General features: G+C 45.2%; 1 protein-coding gene across 1 annotated transcript in view; it reads right to left on the reverse strand.

The window, feature by feature from the left end:
- Positions 1–11,048: 11,048 nt before the first annotated feature.
- FSTL1 (follistatin like 1) overlaps positions 11,049–16,818 on the reverse strand; it is a 62,390-nt gene continuing 56,620 nt past the window's right edge. Inside the window, exons 10-11 of the mRNA XM_008266866.4 lie at positions 16,405–16,481; positions 11,049–13,688 (exon numbers count right to left, since the gene is read on the reverse strand). Coding sequence (XP_008265088.1) covers positions 13,644–13,688; positions 16,405–16,481 — 122 coding nt within the window. The 3' untranslated portion in view covers positions 11,049–13,643. The remainder of the gene's footprint in view (positions 13,689–16,404; positions 16,482–16,818) is intronic.

Raw genomic sequence — 16,818 nt, forward strand, 5'->3', positions numbered from 1 at the left:
CCTTATGCCTGTCATGTGTTAAATTCTGAGTAAAATTCAAAAATCTTAACTGCAAAGTGAAAGCAGATTAAAAGCCTGATAAATGGTCTACTTTGTGTGTTTTTCACTGGGGTGATACTTCAGTGATGGGTGCCTGGTTGGGGAGTTCAGAGCAGGGAAACCTGCTATAGGCTGTCCCAAAGCCAGGCCTTTTGTTCTTGTTGTTTCTGGTAATGATGGTATATGGGCACCTTACTGACACAAGGAAAAATTTATTTGAAAGGCACAGACAGACGGAGAGATCTTCCATGTGCTGGTTCATTCCCCAAATGGCTGCAATATCCAGGCTGAGCCAGGCTGAAGCCAGGAGCCAGGAGCTTCATCCAGGTCTCCCACATGGGTGGCAGGGGCTGAGCACTTGAGCCATCGTCTGCTGCTTTCCCCAGGTGCATTAGCAGGGAGCTGGATTGGAAGTAGAGCAGCCGGGAGAGTGCTCATATGAGATGCCGGCATCATAGCAGGTGGCTTAACCCACTGTGCCACGACACTGGCCCAGAAACATTATGGGGGTGAGCATTTGTTGCAGCAGTTAAGACACTGCTTGGGATACACACATCCAATATTAGGTGCTTGGTTCAAGTTCCAACTCTGCACCTGATTCCAGTTTTCTGCTAATGTACACCCTAGGAGGCATAGGTGATGGATCTAGTACTTGGGTCTCTGTCACCCACCTGGAAGACCTGGATAGAATTCCAGGCTCCTGACCTCAGCCTGGCCCAGCTCCAGCACTAGACATTTGGGGAGTGAACTAGCCAATGGGAGTTCTCAGTCTCTCATTATGCCTCTAAGATGCATACATAAATAGATAATTTAAAAACAATTATGGATATAAATTGTATCTGTTTAAGTCTTCTCTGGGCATTACTGGCAAAGGCTCTGGAAATCCTGTAAATTCAAAGAAGGCAAGACTAACCTTTGAACTTTTCTGATTTGCCCAATTGATGTTAAAGTCTATTTTTCCTATACCTTGCCTGCCACACCTCTCCTATGTCTTTTATTTCTGCACATAGATTCTCGTCTGCTGGGATCCAAATGTTTGAGACTCCCTCGAATTCATATGTTGAAATTCTAATTTCCTAAGTGATGGTAGGAGGAGGAGGAGGCTTTGGGAAATGATTCGTTTGTGAGGGTGGAGCCCTCATGAATGGGATTAGTGACCTCGCTAGTGAGGCCTGAGAGGTCTCCTGTCCTCTCTGCCACTGAAAGCTCAGGGAGAAGGTGCCATGTATGAAGCAACAAGGGGGCCCTTATCAGAGACTCAGTCTGTCAGCACCCTGATCTTGGACTTCATAGCTCCAAGAATTGTGAGCCATGCATTTTTGCTTATGAACCGCTCCGACGATGGTATTTTGAGGTAGAAGCACAAACTGACCAAGACATCCTTCTGTGTTCCTTCTTGGGAGTTCTGGGGGACAATGTCTTTTCTGGCTGCTAGGTATCAAGCTTAGGTTATAGAAGAAAGGAGAAAAAGGTAATTGTAAAATGAGGGAGAAGAAAAACAACTGTCCAGGAATTAGAGATTTTAATGGACTCAAAACCTACTTTGTTTTTTGCATTATTGGATTCAGAGGATGAAATCATTTCAGTGGGAATACAGCATTTGTATGTTTCTAAAACTTCCACATAGCACATCACAGGAAGAAGGAGCACGCCAGGGAGATGTGTGCAGTTGTGCAAACCTGAAATCTGCATTCCTGGGATAAATTTTCACCAAGCTGAACCCTTGAGGTGTGTTCTAAAGGTTTATAGGGAAACCATACTGGCTGGCAGGACTCTTAGAGGTAGCATTTCTGGGGAGACCAAGTTGGACTGGGGCTAACGTTTCAGAGAATCACAGAAACCTGGCCTGAGCTTCACTCAACATTAACTACTTAAAGCAGGAGGATGCACAGACGATTAGAACTACATGGAGCAACGTATTGATTAATTATGTGTATGAGCAATTAACATCATAGAGAACATTGCCTAGGAATTAATGGCTCACATTGAAGTGATGATGTTGAAAATAAAAGAATCACTTCTCGATCTTTTGGTTAAGATCAAGTGTAAAATCAAAGGGAACATGGTGACAATGGAGCATGAACATGAAAGGAATCGGCTTTGAATCATGACTCTGTATATTGCTAGGTGTGTAGTCCTGGAAAAGTTCCTTAAATTTTATGATTTGTGTGTTCCTTATTTATAAATATCTGTTTCACAGGGTAACTGTAAGAACTGGGAGAATACATAATAGATGAAAATGTAATTAGTAATAATAATGATGACTTGACAGTTGCATAGAACTTTCTATGTGCCAGAAAGTGTTTGAAAAAAATTACATACATTAGCCTATTTAATCTTGAGAAAAAATGAGGTAGATACTATTATTGTGCCACATTAAAGGGAAAATTGCACAGAGAAATTAAGTATCTTTCAGAAGCATAAAGGGTAGGAACACAGCCAGGGTTTAAACCTAGTAAGCTTAGTTCTTAAGCACTACAATATATTATCTCTCAGTGTATTTTCAATCACAGTAAGAATGATGTCCCAGGACTGGAGCTGTGGTGTGGCGGGTAAAGCCACTGCCTGCAGTGCCGACATCCCATATGGGTACCAGTTCAAGTCCCAGCTACTCCACTTCCAATCCAGCTCTCTGCTATGGCCAGGGAAAGCAGTAGAAGATGGCCCCAGTCCTTGACTCCTACACCCGCGTGGGAGACCTGGAGGAAGCTCCTGGCTCCTGGCTTCGGATTGGCGCAGATCTGGCCATTGTGACTGATTTTGGAGTGAACCAGTGGACAGAAGACCTCTCTCTCTCTCTCTTTCTGCCTCTCCTTCTCTCTCTGTGTAACTCAAACTTTCAAATAAATAAATAAATCTAAAAAAAAAAAAAAGAATGCTGTCTCAATGCAGATGAGTTAGGAAGATACTGAAATGTAAAATTAAAATGACCGGTATTTATGAAAAACAAAGAATATGTGAGGATATAAAGGTCGCTGGTTACCAACTTTGTGAAGTCTTATAGAAAAATTTTGGAGCAAATGTGGGGAGCAACGCAGACTAGACTAAGTTACTGGAATTAAGACTTATTCTATGCATCTGCTCTCCCACAATATGGCGCTGGGAGAGGAGTAAACAACTTCTACACAGCTGCCTCTCACCAACTTGACAAGCTGCAGGAGCTGCTCCTGACTGGAGGAGAGCAGCGTGCTCGGCATGTGGGCAGCAGAGTTGGGATTGGTGGAAGAGGACTATAAAGGAGGAGAGAGACAACATGCACCAGGAACATCCGGATAACATCTGAGCAGCCCCCAAGAGAGCCAGCTGGCGGTGTGCCACTCCCCCGCGGAAGTGGGGAAAGTGGCAGGGGGAGCCACCCCTCCACGGAGGTGGAGGGATCAGCAGCCAACCCGGGAAGGACCAGCAGCAAACCCGGGAAGGGCCGAGCAGACAAAAGAACAGCGCAGGGTCTAGTGTCGTTCCTCCGCGAAGAGGGGGAGGGACAAGCAAACAGATTTTGTCTTGAATTGTCCCAGGTCCTTGGAAAAGAACAAATTCTTCTAATGAGTATTGTGGTGGAATGAGAAGGCCATGCCAAGATGGCCGCTGGCAACGGAGCCTGCCTGGCAATAGGCTTTGGTTGGATGGCTTCGGAAACTGCCTGGCAGCAGGCTGTGATTGGTTAGGGCATAAACTGCCCCTTGACTGGATTGGCTGCCTTGGCTATATAAGCTGCTGTACCAACTGAAATAAACGAGTTTGAGGGCTACTCGCTTCTGGCCCTCTTTCACCTGACTCGCAGGGTCTGTGTGGTGACTCCACATCTCTTGTCCCCACCATGCTCCTCCTCTCATAACAAATCCACAGCAACAGTGTATAATTCAAATTTTTAAAAAATTTGTTTTAATTTCACCTGAAAAGTAGAGAAGGGGATAGGTAGAGATAGACACATGTACACACACACACACACACAAACAGACAGAGAGATCTTACATCACTGATTCACTCCCTAAATACCCACAACCACTGGGGCTGGGTCGGGTGGTCAGGAGCTGGGAACTCAATCTGGATCTCCAACATGGGTAACCCAAGTACTAACACTACCATCTGCTGCCTCCGAGAGTGCACATTAATAGGAAAGAAGAATTGGGAGTAGAGCTAGGACTTGAACCCTGCTACCCCGATATGGGAAGTGAGTGTCTGAGTGATATCTTAACCACTGTGCCAAATGCCTGAGTCATGTGTGCAACTTAAATCTATGCCAGGACCTAGAAAGATAAAGTTTTTCTTTTGTAGACAAAAATTTACTTCCAAACATTGCATTTTCTTAACAATTTTGTACAAATTTTCTGACTAAATATTTTTATTTCAATCTTGACTTTCTTATTTTTCTGGCAATACTTGTCCATTCTATTTATTTATTTTTCTATTTATTTATTTGAAAGAATGACAGGAAGAGGATTAGATTGATGATAGATAGATTGATAGGGATGTACAAATGGATGATAACTTCTAGTTCAATCCCCAAATGGTCACAACAGCCAGGACTGGGCAAAGCAGAAACCAGGAGCCAGGAACTCTATCTGGGTGTCCCACATGGATGACAGGGGCCCAAGTACTTGGGCCATCATGCATACCTTCTCAAGTGCATTAGCAGAGAGCTGGGTCAGAAGTGGAGCATCCAGGATTTGAACCAGCACTCCAATATGGGATGTTTGTGTTGCAAGTGGTGGCTTAACCTGCTGCACCACAACACTGACCCTGTCCATTCTTTTCAGCCCCAGCACTGTCAAGTTTCTGTAGGTTTGTTATCTAACCACCAAAGGCCACCAGATAAGTCCTGTGCATTCCAGAGGTAAGCATCAGGGTGCACTTGTTGTTCTCCTCCTAACTTCATTTGACCTATATTCCAATGAGTTACCTTTCTGCATTCTATATGTGGGTTGTTCCTTATAAGTTTCAACTTCTAGATGGAACCTACAGTGTCATTTCTCCTCTGGATTCTCCACATGTTTTGCTCTCATAGACAAACCCAACACATTGTGCCATTGTTTTCTATCTGTGTACCCTTTTGGTTAATGGTGCCATGAAGAAACCAGAGAAACACATACACCCAGAGTTTCTGACAAGGCTTTTCTTTATGACCAACTACACAACATTTTCCCCCTTTTTTGTACTTCATACATTCTCCACGGGCCACGTGTCCCCACGCAGGAATACCATCTGTACATTGTCTATTTCCAGATCTATCTCACCAACTCATATCTCTTCCAAAAACTTTCTGTCCAACTGTACACGAGACATCTCCATTTGGATGTCTCATGGCAACTCACATTCAAGCTGAAAAACTGAATTTATTGTCTTCCATTCCTTCCTCCCTCAGCCAACTGACTTCTCCTGTTCTCTTCCCGCACCCAGAAAACAACACCACTATCTATAAAGTTGTCCAAGACAGACCTTTGGAGTCATTCTTCTTTTTTTTTTTTTCTTAAGATTTATTTATTTCGGGCCCGGTGCCATGGCTCACTTGGCTAATCCTCCACCTGCGGCGCCAGCATCCCATATGGGCGCCGATTTCTAGTCCTGGTTGCTCCTCTTCCCGCTCTCTGCTGTGGCCTGGGAAGGCAGTGGAGGATGGCCCAAGTGCTTGGGCTCCTGCACGCGCATGGGAGACCAGGAGGAAGCACCTGGCTCCTGGCTTCGGATCAGCGCAGTGCCAGCCGCAGCAGCCATCTGGGGAGTGAACCAATGGAAGGAAGACCTTTCTCTGTCTCTCTCTCTCATTGTCTGTAACTCTACCTGCCAAATAAATAAATAAATCTTTTAAAAAAATTTATTTATTTGAAAAGTAGAGTTACAGAGAGAGAGAGAGAGAGAGAGAGAGAGAGAGAGATCTGCTGGTTCACCCCCCAAATGGCCGCAATGGCTGGGGCTGGGCCGGGTTGAAGTCAGGAGCCAAGAGCTTCTTCCAGACCACCTATGTGGGTGCAGGCACTCAAAGCACCTAGGCCCTCCTCTGTAGCTTTCCTAGGCACATTAGCAGGGAGCTGGATCTGAAGAGTAGCTGGGACTCAAACCAGGCACCCATATGGGATGCTGGTGTTGCAGGTGGCAGCTTAACCCGCTATGCCACAACACTGGCCCTCGAGTCATTCTTGATCATTGCTTCCATCTTAACTCCTATTAACCAGTCAAGAACCATTCCTGTCAATGCTGCTTCCTTAACCTTCTGTCAACCCCACTGCATTATCTCGATTCAAATCCCCATTACTTCTTGCCTCATTCCTGATACAGCCTCCTAACTGAGTTACTGCTGGGTCTTGCTCCTTCCTGTGCTGCGTCAGAATTGAAGATTTCTTCTTAAACTGAATCTGATCATGGCTTTCTCCTCCATTAAATCTTCATTAGCCCTCTATTGTCTTTAGGATACAGTCTGTGTAAGGTCATCAATATATGTGACAGGGCCAACAGCAATTGCTTTTTATTGAGTAGTCACTCTACATTTACTTCATTTAATCTACACAGCAATGCTATGAAGGATTATTGCTACCTCCATTTGGTGGACAAGAATAGCAACAGCAACAACAAAGGCTAACACTTAGCACATCTACCCCTTTAAAATATGTTCTTTCATTCATTTCTTTCCTATATCAATGCTGTGAAATACAAATTCTGATTGCTTCCATTTTACAGATGGGGAAATACACGTACAGAGACTCTGAGTTGCTCCAGGCTGTACAACAAGTAAGCGAGGAGCCTTCAGGTGTAGGTCTGGACCTGAAGCTTGTTTTCCCTCTCCCACTTGCCTGCATCTCAGCACGCGCTACTCCCTCCCAGTGGACTTTGACTAGGTAAACTCTATTGTGCAAATTTCAGCCGACAACCTGTGCTTGTCTTTTGTCTCGTGGTGGTATAATCAGTAGATACCATACAGACTGCTGTGTCTGTCTCCTCGGGAGACTAAGTTCAATTCCAGTCCTAGTCCCCTTTGCCAGGACCTGGCACTCAATCCTCAGTAAATGTTCCATCCTACACGCTCACTTCATGTATTTGGACTTCCTTGGTCTCACCTGTTAACAGGATATGTATCAATATTTTTTGCTCACAGACGTTGATGGTATTTACATACCTAAAGCTCTTCCATACATGCATTACAGGAAACAACTCTTTTTTGTCTATGGTGTATCAGAATCTTGATAAAACCTAAAGTGGGTGGCTGTATAAACCAACGTATTAGAGAGGGTAGAATTCAGCTGTCATAAACGTATTGAAGAAGTTTTGGAGAATGATTGGGCACACTTGCAGAATGAGAATCACCTAGGGTTTACTCTGCATATTTTCATATAACAACCTAGAAACACCTCCACCTCACTTACTCAGTGTAAAAGTCAAAGTCCTGGTGTGGCCTTTTAGGAACACAAAACACACTCAGTCGGTTTCCCTGCCCCGTCTCCTCTTTGCCCTGGTATTCTGTGCTCTCTCCCTCATTCACTGTAGCCCTGCCAAACTGACTCTCCTGCACACCTATGTCACCTGGAATGCCCTTGTTTCCACATCACACAGCTGATTCCCTCAGGCTCAAGTCTTTGTTCACATTCTCAATGAATCTGAAATTGCAAATGGAGACTCTCACTCCACACTTTCCCAATCCCTCTCTTGCCATACATAGCTCTGATCACCTTCTCACACATCATAAACTTTACTTATTTCTTATGTCTATTGTCAATCTCTCTCTGCTAGAATGTAAGCTGAACAATGGCTGAAGTCATTATCTTTTTTTCCAAGCACTTTAGAAAAATGCCTGGAACATAGCAGGGAAACAAAAAATATTTTCTGAATTAATATTAATGGTATTGATCTCAGTTTCTACTTTTCTTTCACAAAAAGAACTGGAAATCACCCTTAACCAATCATAGAACAGAATGGATCATAGAATGATTGTGGTCAGGTTTGTACTCTCTCTGGTTGGAATAGTCTACTGATTGGATGATCTGTCCTGGGATACATCCTTCCTTACAACCTTTGGTCTGGCTTGGACACTCCCTAACTTCAGCAATGACTGCACTGGGCCAGGCTCAGTCCTTTTCTGGAGTGGACATTCTCTGCACTCTGTCTGACAGGTTCAGAGGTTGCCCCTGACAATCAGCTTTCTGTCCTATGCTTTGACAATGGCACAGATCTGAAAGTTCTTTTGTCCTAAAGACAGGAGGAAAAAGAGGGATAAATTGCTTTATATAAATAGTGAAGTTTTCTACAAGGCAAAGAATACTAACAATAAAGTCAAAGGGGGAGAAAACTTGGGGAAAATATTCACCACATTCATGCAGACAGTGGGCTAATGATGTACTAATGAAGGCTTCTTACAAATCAAGCCTAAGAAAAGGTCAACAACCAACAGAAGAACAGTCGAAGGAAATGAAAGGGAAAGATAAGATCTGATAATTTATAGGAAGATGCTCAATGTCATGAAGAGAATAATAAACTAAATGTTTTTAAAAGCAGCAAAGAGTTAATAATTTTTCCTCTGTTGGAGGCAATAAAAGTTTTGGATGCACACTGTTTGCAAAACTGTAGGGCAACAGACACGCTCTGTATATGTACTCCTGGTGGGAGTATTTAATGGTACAACCTCTTTTATAATTGGCAATTATAAGCAGATTCATAAATGTACATCCCCTCTAAGAGAGTTTATTCTTATATATTCTTTGATACAACTTGGATTTCTTTTTTACTGAGTGTATGTATTATAATATTACATATTACTTCTTCCATTCCAAAAGTGTTAAACATAATAAGAAAAAATGACCTCTTATTTTTTTTTTGACAGGTAGAGATATAGACAGTGAGAGAGAGAGACAAAGAGAAAGGTCTCCCTTCCGCTGGTTCACTCCCCAAATGGCCGCTACAGCCGGTGCTGTGCCGATCTGAAGCCAGGAGCCAGGTGCTTCTTCTTGGTCTCCCATGCGGGTGCAGGAGCCCAAGCACTTGGGTCATCCTCCACTGCCCTCCTGGGCCACAGCAGAGAGCTGGACTGGAAGAGGAGCAACCGGGACTAGAACCTGGTGCCCATATGGGATGCCAGTGCCACAGGTGGAGGATTAACCAAGTGAGCCATGGTGCTGGCCCAAAATGGCCTCTTATTGACAGGAAGACCCTCCCATTCAGTGACAATTTGCTTCCTGTGTCACATTATGAAACAGACACCATCAGCAGTAGCCCAGGTTTTGCTCTATGTCTCCACATCTGTGAGTGACCTTCTCCAGGCCTCTGAGGACAGCTACCTAGATCTATCTACTTATTCAAATTTTCCCCCAACCCTCTTTCTTCCTATCAGAAACAATCCAGGAGAACTGACAGAAAGTTGATAGAGGTGCTCAAAAAGTAAAATTACTCCTGTTGATTTGTACAGTTCATAAATTCTGATTAGAAGAAGCTTACTTTCTGAACTTTGTTTAGCCTGCTTCTGAGAATTTTCACTTCCTGAATACAGTAAGAAAAGTTGTTTCTAGAGCATAGTTCAAGGTTGGGAGAAGCCAGCCAAGATTTTTTTTTCTGTAAAGATCTGTTTATTTATTTGAAAGGAGGAGAGAGAGAGAGGGAGAGAGAGAGAGATTTGGAGATTGATCTTATATCTACTGGTCCAATCCCCAAATGCCCACAATATCCAGGGATGGGCCAGACTGAAGCCTGGATCCTGGAACTCCATCCAGGTCTCCCACTTGGGTAGCAAGGACCCATGTCCTTGGGACACCTGCTGCTGTCTTCCCTGATAAATTAGCAGGGAGCTGGTTTGGAAGTGGAGCAGCCAGGACTTGAGATGCTGGTGACATAGGCAGCAGCTTAACCATCTGTGCCAAGAAACTTGTCCCAGTGGCTAGGATTTAAAAATGGTTGTGAACAATGTGCCCATCAAACTGGGTTTAAGATTCTCTTCTAAGAATGAAAACTAGAATAATAAAATTGTGATGAGTGAAATCAATAATCTGTAGTAGTAACATAGCCAAAGAGATTGTCTTAATACTTGACTAGCATCTGGGTAATGCCTCAAATCTAATCAAGGTGACCTGGCTGTTAATTTTAGGGAAAAGAGACCTCTACACACACGACTGAAATAAATTAAATCTTAAACCTCATTAACTATAATGTGCTCTTCTGAAAGGCAGAATCACTGGGGGTGTGGAGAGCATCACCCCTATAAAAATGCAAAGTTGGAAAGTAAGTATTGTTCATATTTCCAAGATGGAGCAGAACAGAGGGTCTTAACCAGCTCACATTAGTCCATTTGGAAATGTTTATCCCAGTGGGATGTGTGCATCAAGGAAGTCTTTCAGGGTACCCCAGCCCATCCCTGGCAATGATTCTCTGTTTCCTATGCCAACCTTCTGTGTTTATGTGGTTTCTGTTTTATTGGTAACCAGGCTCACTGGGGCCATTCAGCTCATAAGAACCCTGGGGACTTTAGGAATCAGAGTTTAACCTCCTCCCAATAGAAGAATGCTCATCACTTGTGGCCTGAATGTTTGTGTCCTCCTAAAATTCCTATGCTGAAACTTAGCCCCCAGCATAGCAGTAGTCAGAGGTCTTTAGGTCGTGAGCGCTCCACCTTCACAAGTGGGCAATTTCCTCATTGGAGGCTGGAGGGAGCCTGTTTACCCCTTCTGCCCCAAGAGGATGCAGCACAGAGGCTCCAACCATCTTTGCAGCAGTGAGCAAACCCTCAGCACACAAGTCTGTGGGTGTCTTGATCTTGACTTTCGCAGACTACAAAACTGTCAGCAATTAATTGTTCTTCAAAAATTACCCAGTGGCCTGAATGGACTAAGATATTCCCTGTGATCCAATTAGAGGATTGATCCTACCCAGCCCCTGAGTAAACCTTCCCTCCCAGCTGTAGTCCCAAGGTCTTTTAGGAGAAATTCTTCAGGTTCTTTTAAAGCTCCTGATCACAAATCCACTTCTATGAGGTAAACAGTTAATGTTCTTACAACTTTATTTGGTCTTAATGGGGGGGAGAAGAAAACCAATCAAACTATTATTTTAATTTCTTTATTTATCAATAGTAACAAAAAAAAAGAATCAGGAGTTACAAAAACAAGTTAAATGGAATATGGAAGCATACTAAATACAAATATGTTTTCACAAACACACAGGCAATAGAAACCTGTTCAAATTGTTTCCTGAAGTTGGACTATTTAAGAACATGGGTGTAAAGGAATGACATTCAGATTGGCTCACACGGGCTTTGTAGCAGGTGGGGGAGACTTGCTTGCCAGAGACAGTGATGTAAGAGTCCAGGGTCACAGCACATGAGCAGGTTTCCATGGACACGGATCTCAATGCCATGATGTTCATGAAACCACACACACACGGAGAGAGCCCAAGGGGACTGGCCGTCTCCGCCCTGTGCTTTCACAGGGCTGAGGGAACTGAACCTGATTTAATCCTGTCTGTTTGCTCCATGCAAGACTTCCCAAACGAGGCTAGGGAGCAGCTTTCCACGAGCGCTTCTCAGATCATGTGAATCTACAGTGCAGACCACAGCTGCCCTAATTACACAGAAGCAGCCAAACTCAAGAGGAATGTGGATTTGCTCTGGGGAATTCAACGCTGCAGGGTGGGCCGGAGCCTTGGGTGGTAACGGCTGTTCTCAATGTGAACAGACACTGAATGCTGCGAGATGGCGAAGGGGCACCGTGCTGCTTGCTTTCACCAAACTGGTCCCCCTGCCTTCTCTTATAGCGTCTGAGGGCTGACGAAACTTTTGATTAAGGCGTGCTGCTGGGAGTGTTCCAAGGCACTGGGACAGGGAGCTGCATTTCAGAGTGCAAAGTGGGGTGCCAAGAGAGATTTTAAGTGGCATGATACATAAAAGTTCAGAATTCTAAACCAAGTGCAGGGAGTTTTCTCCTTGCAAATGAGAACAAGGAAAACTATTTAAAAGGAATTCCATTTCCGGCACGAGTTTCTTAGCGTTGCCTAGGCAGCCCAAGCTCAATGCCCCGCTGATGGTCTGCAGTCCGCTTCTTTGCCAGTGAGCTCTTACGTCAAGTTTTTAATCTCTGTTATTCCACATGCATCTTAATCACCAGAGCGAGCTAATAATCAGAGAAGCTAAAAGACTCAGGGCTGACTGGAATGACCGGCTTTTCCTAAGTGACAGTTTTAAGATTCAGTCTCCGTGTTTTAGCTCCCTTGAATCTGAAACCTTCTTTTGTCCTCATCTCTAAAGGGAAAAGTCGTTTGTTTCCCACTCAGGTTAAACAGGAAATGCAAAGCTGGAGACTGAGTAGGGTGCTTCTCTTTGCCACTCTCTTCCTGGGCCCGCAAAGGCTCCGCATCAGAGCCCCACCTGCAGGAGCACTGACAGTGAGCTCAGAGTTGGTCATCCTGGCTTTGGTTGTCTGACTTCTGATGTCCTAACAACAAGGTTTCATTTACCATAAGGAAAAGAAGGGAAACCATGGGGACCTGTCTCTCCCTGCACCAATGACCAGAACCACACAGAGCTTACGATTTATCAAATTCAAAGGTGAACGCATGCACTGAGGAGCCCGAGGGCCTGAAGCGGGAGGCAGGGCCAGAGCCGCGGCTCCGAGTGGTCCTCCACGAGCTCACCTGGCAGGTGTGTTTGTCACCACGCTGTGGAATACTGGTTTGCCTGAACCTCTCAGAGTAAATGAAAACAAATGGAAGTTTTTGGATCCTGAAAGCTTTATAAATGAAGATGCATGCTCCTCCCCTGGCTTCTGTCCAAGGCACTCCCTGCTCCCCTAAAACGTGGCTGATCTGCTTGAAGTCAAGGGGGCCACCTCTGGACTGGGTCTAGTGAGCAGGGTGGGGAAGCTCTGGATTATAGAACTCCTTTCACCATTGAAATGGTAGGACTACTGGAAAATAATTACAAAAGCTCGATATCTAGCCAAGAAAATAAAATATTAAAAAACAACAATAACATAATGATAATACTTGAAGAATGAAGTCAACGTGCCAACAAAAAGTGTTTTACAGAAAAATAGCACCTTTGGTAAAAAGGATTTTAAAAATTTGGTTAGGTCTCTAAGGGGCTTGAAGTAGCCAAGTATCTCCATCATGCGAGCACACCCTCCCGGCAACTCCATCCAAGCCTGTGGGACACTGGGCAACCAGCAGAAAGGCTGTGGAGGTCCAGGCAGCGGCTGGGACCAAGAAGGGAAGGACAGATGTTGGTGCAACTGGAAGGGGCTGGAAGCAGAAGGCGTTTCCTCCCCGTTGAGCCTCCCAGAGCCCTCCTCCAGGGACAGCCTGCTGAGTTCTCTGGCCTGGCCTTGCAGGCCGTCCCTGCAGCCTGCTGCCTGCTGCCCTGACTCCTCTCCCAACTCTGATGCATTTTCCTGACCTGCCTCCAGCCCCAGGGCATCATTTACAGCTTCCTCCAAAGCACTCCAAAAATGAAGGCTATGACCCTTCCCCTCCTAGCCAGCCGCCCCCATTTCCTTTATTGCAAAACACATAAACAAAATAAAAGTCATTGCTATACAAGCAAATACTGGTGATTCAGCGATTGTAGCAGACCCTCGTGTGTCCTGGACTCAGCGCTGAAGTGGCAGAGAAGGTGTGGTCCAGACACCGTTCCTGGCGCCGCCTCCTTAGATCTCTTTGGTGCTCACCCTCTTGGTCTTCTCAGCTGTCTCCTTTGAGAAGAGAAGACAGGCATCAGGAATGTTACACACTGCGGCATGTATCTGGTATGTGGCAGATAGAAGCTGACACTGAATTTGAGGTCTGTTTTCATGTCTGGCTCCTCCATGGATAATGAACAACTCAGGAGGAAGGACCATGTCCCATCTGTGACACGGTCACTGAATTAAGAGCTGACCCCATCTGAACTCCTTTAGAACAAGCAAAGCAAATATTGTTGTCTCCATTTTAAGGAGGAAAAAAATGATGCTAAATGGAAGTGCTGTCAGATGTTCTGAAGCAAACAGACGCAGAGAAGGGTTCAGAGCAACAGGTTTTGTGAGCAGGCTGCCTGAGCTGGAATCACAGCCATGGTACTTTCTGGGAGACCTTGGGCCGACGATGAAAACTGCTGTGTCTCCATGTCTTCAACTGCAAAACAGGAGTGATAAAGTAGCCCTCTAACAACTGTGCCTGGCCTATTTCTCCAAGCAAGATATACAAACGGCCAGTAAGGGTATCAGGAGATTCTCAGCATCATTAGTCAACAGGGAAATGTAAATCAAAACCACAAGGAGGTACCACTTCCAATCCACACTAAAACAAACAAAACAAAATGAAAAACCATGACAAATGTTGTCAAGGCTGTGAAGAATGTGGAGCAGCTGATGAGGGTGTATCAGGGTGCAGTCATTTTGGAAAGACAGTCTGGGGCCTCCTCAAGGGTTAAACATGGAATCACTGTGGGCCTCAGCCATTCCACACCAAGGATGGACCCACAATAACGGAAAGCATATGTTCAGACAAAAAGGTGTACAACAGTGTTCACAGCAATGGCATTCATCACCGGCAAAACACTGCAATGATTTAAATATCCAGCAACAGATGAATGGGTACACAGTATGGACTGTAAGAGCCTGGAAGGTTATTCAGCCTCGTAATGAGTATGCAAAGTGAAAGAAGTCAGGCAGAAAAGGCAAATATTGTCTGATGGCATCTAAATGAAATCTCCAGAATAGGCAGATCTATAGAGTTGGAAAGTAGATTAGTGGCTGCCAAGGACTGGAGGGACAGGAGAATGGGGAGTACCCAACCGGTATGCGTTTTCTCTTGGGAGGATGACGATGAATTATGTGGTGGTGATGGTTGGCAATCTTATACATACAAAACCAGTGAAGAATGCACTATTAAGGACTGAATTTCATGGTATGTGACATCTCAGTTTTTAAAACTTGAATGGTGAAGGCCTGTTATCTACCACACACAGCTGGTGCTCCTCCCCTAGCCTGTTAGGTTGACTGTGCTGGTGAACGCAGACTCAGCTTCCTTTTGCCAGTGCTCCGGCTCTTTGCCTGAGGGCTTTCTCTGGGTGTGGGAGCACGTTTGCTGGCCGGCCAGAAATGCCAAGGAATTCAGGTTTCCTGGCAGCAGCTTTCCAAGGTTCTGATAGCTGATGGGAGCTTTTGTTGTAGTACCCCAGCTCCCTTGCCGCTCAGCCACAGTAACTCAGCTCCCCAACCGGGTTCAACTGCACTTGTCCTTGATGGCAACATGCCTGAACACACCCCGTGTTCCCCAAGTCCCCTTCTGATGTTTCCTGGGACCTCCTCCCAGATAAACTACTTGTACTCGAGTCCTTGTCTCAGCATCTTCTGCTTCTAAGGAATCTCACATGAAACAGAGACCCTGACAAACAGTGATTATAATTCACTCCCCGCTGTCTGAGAATCGCCCCAGCCTAGATGAAAGGAATTCCTGTAAAGCTTCCCCACCCCCCCACCCCCCCCACCCCAGTTATGTGGCTGAACTCATCTGGGCACCCAACACTGATAGAATTTAGAAAAACCAAGACTAGAAACTTGTGCTATTTCACTGATATCGGCAGTGACAATGATAAAATATACATAAAGAATTATCACTAAGTATGGGCAATTACTATTCATGGTTCTTTTTACTCATGTCAAATATTTCATCTCAATAATTTAGCAGTGCTTACGACCATTACACTCATTAAAAACATCTGTGTTGGAGAGCAGGCTTGTACCGCTAGACCTGGCCTACAGGCAAGAAATGTGAGGCACCCCCATCATACGACGACACGCTGGTGGAAAGGCAGGACCAGAGCCCAGCATTTCCTTACTATGACAATAGATCACTACTCTGCCTAAGAAGCCTTTGCCCAAGGAGGCCTTCAACTTAATGACACGGAACCTGAACAGAATTCTTATTTATGATCTTCTCGGGTCTCCAGGAAGGAGACTCGTCAATCCCAAGCTGTTTTCTAGCCTTTCTGCTGTGGTCCAAATCCATTAACTTCACACTTAGTGCTGACTATGTTCCAGGTCCTGTGCTCCATGTGAGGGTGCAGTGGTGACCACTTACAAAGCCTGCTCTCAAGGAGCTCACAATTTTCTGGTCTGGATGTGGCCTTGATAGGAAACATTAGCACCAGGCTCACTTGCAAACCACTTCCACCTCATTTGCAAATCACCACCTGGCTGGTTCTTACTTAAGCAGCCCCCACCAGGTTGTAACCTACATCTGCTGGGATCTCCTTGACCCTGGGAGGAGGACCCAGCAGGGATACATCGGTATCACATTTGGACGGTACAGGTGAGGTGGTTTCATTCAGGATCTGCTGTACTGAGCGGGGTGTGTCTCCTGGGACACCAGGTCGTGTCTGTGCTGTGTGGTGTATGGGCCTGAACCAGCATGGAGGCCGACCCTCACCTGGTGCTTCTGGAGCTCCTGGATGTATCTGGTCATCTCCTCCTCCTCCTGCACCTGCGGCCCCTTCTGATGCTTTCCTGCAAGAAGAACCGAAGCTCAGAGCAGTGGCGGCTGTGGTAACCCAGTGAGAGGTCCCACCAAGATCTCCCCTGTCCCATCTGTTAACAAAGCTATTCACCCCAGCTCCTCTCTGGCCTGTTCCTCGTGTCTCCTTCAACTGCTTAGCATATCATGAAGAAAAAGCTGTGGCAAAAACCTGGGTCTTGGCTCAGGGAATTCCTCTGGGCAGTGACTGGCAGCCACTCACACCCCTTCAAACTGTCCTGGAGAATATTTTAAAAATATAATTGCCTGGGTCCTACCTTCAGAGATCCTAACTTGGTTGACATGAGATAAAACCTGGGCTCAGTGTTT

Source organism: Oryctolagus cuniculus, chromosome 4 (genome assembly GCF_964237555.1).
Source record: "Oryctolagus cuniculus chromosome 4, mOryCun1.1, whole genome shotgun sequence".
NCBI classification, from domain to species: Eukaryota; Metazoa; Chordata; class Mammalia; order Lagomorpha; family Leporidae; genus Oryctolagus; species Oryctolagus cuniculus.